At 42.4% G+C, this 5,515-nt stretch overlaps 1 protein-coding gene across 1 annotated transcript; it reads left to right on the forward strand.

Annotated features, from left to right (window-relative positions):
• The first annotated feature begins 356 nt into the window (after positions 1-356).
• LOC130272573 (uncharacterized) lies at positions 357-5,224 on the forward strand. The gene is made up of 2 exons (XM_056518422.1): positions 357-1,763; positions 4,801-5,224. Exons 1-2 carry the CDS (start codon positions 383-385, stop codon positions 4,803-4,805), a joined length of 1,386 nt encoding a protein of 461 aa, XP_056374397.1. The 5' UTR covers positions 357-382; the 3' UTR covers positions 4,806-5,224.
• Positions 5,225-5,515: the final 291 nt, after the last annotated feature.

A 5,515-nucleotide genomic window follows, 5' to 3' on the forward strand; every position in this document is an offset into this window, starting at 1 on the left:
CACCGCCGGACTTCTAGTGATATCACGTGAGCTGGTCCTCAGCTTCGCGCTCTTTCACCTCACGTTCTGTGACTGAAATTCCTGTCAGTCAGAACTTGGTTACTCCGGAGACGGCCGCGTCAGCATTAGCTAGTGCTTCTCAGTCATTCTTAGCCTGTGACGCCACCTACTGGTAAAAACCGGTATTTACCATCCAATATTGCGAATTGGATAGGAGAAATAGGTTTACTCCTTGTGTCATATATATATATATATATAATTTAATCTATACATATATAATTCCCCATATATATTCTCCATATCATTCAGTATATATATATACTACAATATGGCTGACGAGGATACATCTAAGGATATGGGGTCCAATTGTAATTTTCAAATTATGGATGGCAACGCCATACAATCTATGGTGAACCTGTCGGTTCAAAATACAATGTCCAGCATACCTGAAATTGTGGCTCAATCAGTAGCCTTGGTCATGTCCCATCCTAATTACCAAAAATCCCCCAAAGCTGGACCATCTACCCCGTCGGATCAATTTTGGTCCGCGGAGGATTCCACATCCAAACTAGCCAAAGGATGGGGGAAATCTGGGAAGGCCTCCCATAAACGGCCTATGCCCACTACCGGTCCTTCAAAATCTTATAAAAAGTCTAGAGTGACTAAGGATCAGGTCCCTTGTCCTGCTACTACAAAGAGCAGATATACTGATGCTAAAAAGTCGCATCCCATACCCTCCACCCGGGAGGAGAAACATGACAGCCGGGTTAAGAGAGCATCCCGTAGAGAGAAACCGGACTCTTACAACACTTCCCCTGACCAATCCTCATCTGAGGAAGGGGAGATTTCTGAGGGGTATTCAGACTCCGAGTATGAGGACATCTCTGAGAATGAGGAATCTCCAGTAACAACTGAGATCCCCAAGTCAGTTATTATGGACAGTGCGGGTACTCCGTACTTTGACCCCAGTCTACTTAAACACCCCCGTTCTGGGGAATGGGAACCTCAACCCCAGGTATCCCAATTTTTGAACCTTTGGGTAAGGAAACCCATTGATAAGGCTACCCGCAACAGACTACGGGCAGAATGCCCACGACCTAGTATCCCTAACAAACTATCCATTACTCCAGAGATCGATCCTCCACTGGTTAAATACCTTAATAATACGGGTAAAAACCCCAAAAAAGGAGTAGATCGGTCCTTCAGGACGATCCAAGACAGATTTTTGGACCTACTTGGCCCACTGGCAAAAATTTTAGACCTCACAGAGGAAGCCAATACCTCGGGTAACCCAGTGAATTTAGAGGTCCTAAAAGGCTGGGCTCAAAGGGCCCTATGCATTTTTGGTGGCATTAACACTACCATCTGCACTGAACGCAAGAGGTCCATCCTTTTAAAATTGGATCCACAATTAATTAACTTAGCTACAACAGAACCGGATTCCCCCACTGATGGACTCCTCTTCGGTGATGACTTCATCAAAGAGATAAATAAATATGTGTCTCTCTTTTCATCACTAAATAAAGCCCAATCTTCCCTCAAGAAGGTTTTTCAACCTCGGGTTTTACCCAGGGCTGGGAAAAGAAGGGGCAATTTTCCCAGCCGCCAGTCTCAGGAGAGACAATATAATCGTGCCCCCCCAAGACCAGACAGGTTCCAGAATCCTGCCCCTGCCTATCAACCCAGTCCCTTCTTCCCCACAAGAGGAAGACCATGGAGAGCCAGAGGTCACCGCGGATACCCCAGATCCAGACCCAACAACGGTAAGTCCTTATCCGATGTTTTCTTCCCCACTTCCATTAGGAGGAAGGATTGCATATTTTTCCCATACTTGGGCCATGGTAACATCCGACCCTTGGGTCCTAAACTCAATCCTAGGTTATCAGATAGAATTTGTCCAAACTCCAATTCAATGTTCAATTCCACAACCAATTCATTTCTCAGAGGAGAACAAATCCCTTATAGAGACAGAAATCAAGGAGTTGATTTCCAAAAATGCAATCATTCAGGTACCCTTACATTCTCAGGGTTTCCTGAGCAACCTTTTTCTAGTGAAAAAGAAGGACGGGGGATACAGACCTGTCATAAATCTAAAAAATTTAAACAATTATGTGATCTATCAACATTTCAAGATGGAGGGCATCCACCTTTTGAGAGATCTGCTATTACCAGACGACTGGCTAGCGAAAATAGATCTCAAGGATGCATACCTCACAGTTCCAATACATCACGAATCTCAACCATACCTCCAATTTTTATGGAAGGATCAAAGATGGCAGTTCACCTGCCTACCATTCGGCCTATCCTCGGCCCCATGGTGCTTTACAAAGCTACTCAAACCAGTCGTGGCAGTTCTAAGAGCACGTGGAGTCCGTCTGATTATATATCTGGACGATATACTTCTTATGGCCCAATCTTTATCTCTAATTCGACTCCACATTCAATGGACTCTATCTCTTCTCTCCAATCTGGGCTTTATTATCAACACGGAAAAATCCATCCTTGCTCCCTCCAAGGAGGTAGAATTTTTGGGGTTCCTGATAAACACCCAATCTGCCCTACTCAGCCTCCCTTCCAGGAGGATGAAGACCATTCGGAGGGAAATTTATTCCATCCTAAACAAACAAACAGTCTCTCTTCGTTCCATAGCCCGGGTAGTGGGTCTCCTTTCTGCTTCAATCCAAGCAATTTTCCCAGCCCCGCTTCATTATCGAGCTCTCCAACGTCTAAAAGCGCATCATCTTCGAAACGGCTTAGGATATTCAGACGAAATAGCCCTAACCCCAGATACCAAAGAAGAACTTCTTTGGTGGCTAAAACATCTTCAAGTTTGGAATGGAAAGACTATCTTCAATTCTGTTCCAGATCTGATTATAGAATCAGATGCCAGTCGTTCAGGTTGGGGGGCCCGATGCGGATCCTCTTCAACAGGAGGAAAATGGTCTCCAGAAGAATCTCTATTCCACATCAACTGTTTGGAATTACTGGCAGGGTTCTTCGCTCTCAAGAGCTTTGCGAAGAACAGATCAGATTGTTGCATCCTCTTACGGATGGACAATATCTCCGCAGTACAGTATATCAACAAACTTGGTGGTACGAAATCTTTTCTTCTGGCCAACATCGCCAAAGATCTTTGGCACTACTGTCTTCACAGAAACATCACCATCAAGGCAGAATACTTACCAGGTCTTTCCAATATCATCGCGGACTGGAACTCCCGTTTCCTTACGGATTCCAGCGATTGGCAATTGGATCCTCAGATATTCAATCGCATCAATTCCTTGTGGGGTCCTTTCCTCCTAGACCTCTTTGCATCCCGATTGAATCGACAGATTCATCGCTTTTACAGCTGGCGTCCCGATCCGGAGGCAGAGGGCATAGATGCCCTCCTCCAACATTGGCCCTTGGAGAACCTTTATGCATTTCCTCCCTTTATCCTGATTCCGAGAGTTCTCCTTCTCATAAAATCTCAGAAATCAACAGTAACTCTCATCACTCCTTGGTGGCCAACACAATCTTGGTTCCCTCAGATTCTGGAAATGCTTATCGATTTCCCTCGCTTACTCCCTTCTCATCCTTTCCTACTTCGGGATTCTCTAGGGAACCCTCATCCTCTCATAACATCCAACAATCTTCTGTTGATAGCCTGGTGTGTTTCGGGTCACCAGACCCGGGTTTCGGACTTTCTAACTCATCTAGAGAAATCCTCTCAGACGCCTGGGCTCCAGGTACCAGATCTGCTTACAGATCAGCCTGGAAAATTTGGTCTGGTTGGTGCATGCAACGGGGTTTGGATCCCGTACATGCACCTTTAAATCATATTATAAATTTTTTATCTTCATCTTTTGATACGGGAAAAGCTTACCGTACCATAAACGTCTATAGATCAGCCATTTCCTTCTACCACGCTCCTATTAATTATATATCTGTGGGTAAACATCCCTTAATTTGTAAATTACTAAAAGGCATAAAATTCAGACGTCCACCATTACCCAGATACCAGTCTACCTGGGATGTGAATATTCTCTTGCAATATTTGAATTCCTTAGGTGATAACCATTCCCTTACATTAAAAGTACTATCTTTTAAATTAACGGCCCTCCTTTGCTTGATATCCCTTAAACGAATTTCGGATGTCAGAGCCTTAGATATATCTCACAGACAGTTCTTACCTGATGGTGTTCGTTTTTCTATATACAGACGTACTAAAACTTCTCTTCATTTAGTATTCTATCCATCTTTCCCTCAACAGACACATCTCTGTGTAGTTTCATGCCTACAGGCTTACGAACAAAGAACACAATCTTTCCGTAACCCTTCTGACACTCAATTACTCATTTCCTTCTGTAAACCTTACCGTCCTGTTTCATCCCCTTCTTTGGCCAGATGGATGAAGCAGATTATGCAATTGGCAGGTATTGACATTTCTATCTTTAAAGCCCACTCCTCCAGAGGAGCCATGTCCACTAAGCTGAAACAATCAGGGGTATCCCTTTCGGATATTCTTAAAGCCGCCAATTGGAGTTCCGAATCAACTTTTAAAACCTTTTATTTCAGACCAGACTCGCATGTTTCTATGGCAATTGTTTAAACTTGTATATATCCTGTCATATTTTTATTCAAGTTTCCTTTCCATAGCTTTAAACTTGCAAAATGGAGCCTCCAGTCTTGTAATAAAATTGGGGATTTTCCTAGTCCCTTATGACGGAAAATATAGATTTTATTAAAGACAGGAGGCGAACATTTTCCCTCCCTTTATCCCTTCCCTTTATTATTATTATATTATCTTTGTTCTTTCAGTGTAACTTTTGGTTTGACAATTATCTTCGAGTCAACAGAACACTTGGCTACCTACATCTTCTAGGACTTGTTTCCAGTTCATAAAGTTGCTCCAGTTCATCGCTCAAAGGAACTTTTCCTCCACGTGATTTCCAACCTCAAGAACAAAAAATTTTTTGTGTGGACTTTACTCCATCTATATATATTTTCTTGTTTACCAACAAGTGGACTTTAGCGTTTTTTCCTGTTATGTTTTAGGTTTATGCTATACTATATCGTTATACTGTGACATCAAAGAAGAGGAAGTATTGTATGTTACCTTGTCTCTTATCACCTATGCTAGCACCTGATTGGTTACCTGACACACCTTATTTGCATATGTAACGTTTTTTTCTATGTACCTTGTGATTATACCTTGCTGCTAACACCTGAGTAGTAAAAGAAGAGTATGCAAAATGTTCGCCTCCTGTCTTTAATAAAATCTATATTTTCCGTCATAAGGGACTAGGAAAATCCCCAATTGTGCATTGGGTGTATACTGGGTGTGAATCTACTGTTATCATTGCCCATATACAGTGGGACAAAAAAGTATTTATTCAGCTACCAATTGTGCCACTTAAAAAGATGAGAGGCCTGTAATTTTCATCATAGGTATACCTCAACTGTGAGAGACATAATGAGAAAAAATCCATAAAATCACATTGTCTGATTTTTTAAGAATTTATTTGCAAATTAT

Source organism: Hyla sarda, chromosome 5 (genome assembly GCF_029499605.1).
Source record: "Hyla sarda isolate aHylSar1 chromosome 5, aHylSar1.hap1, whole genome shotgun sequence".
Classification (NCBI taxonomy): Eukaryota; Metazoa; Chordata; class Amphibia; order Anura; family Hylidae; genus Hyla; species Hyla sarda.

Bases quoted from the DNA above. Each gene is read 5' to 3' on its own strand.
- LOC130272573 (XM_056518422.1), top strand. From the start codon at position 383: ATGGATGGCAACGCCATACAATCTATGGTGAACCTGTCGGTTCAAAAT.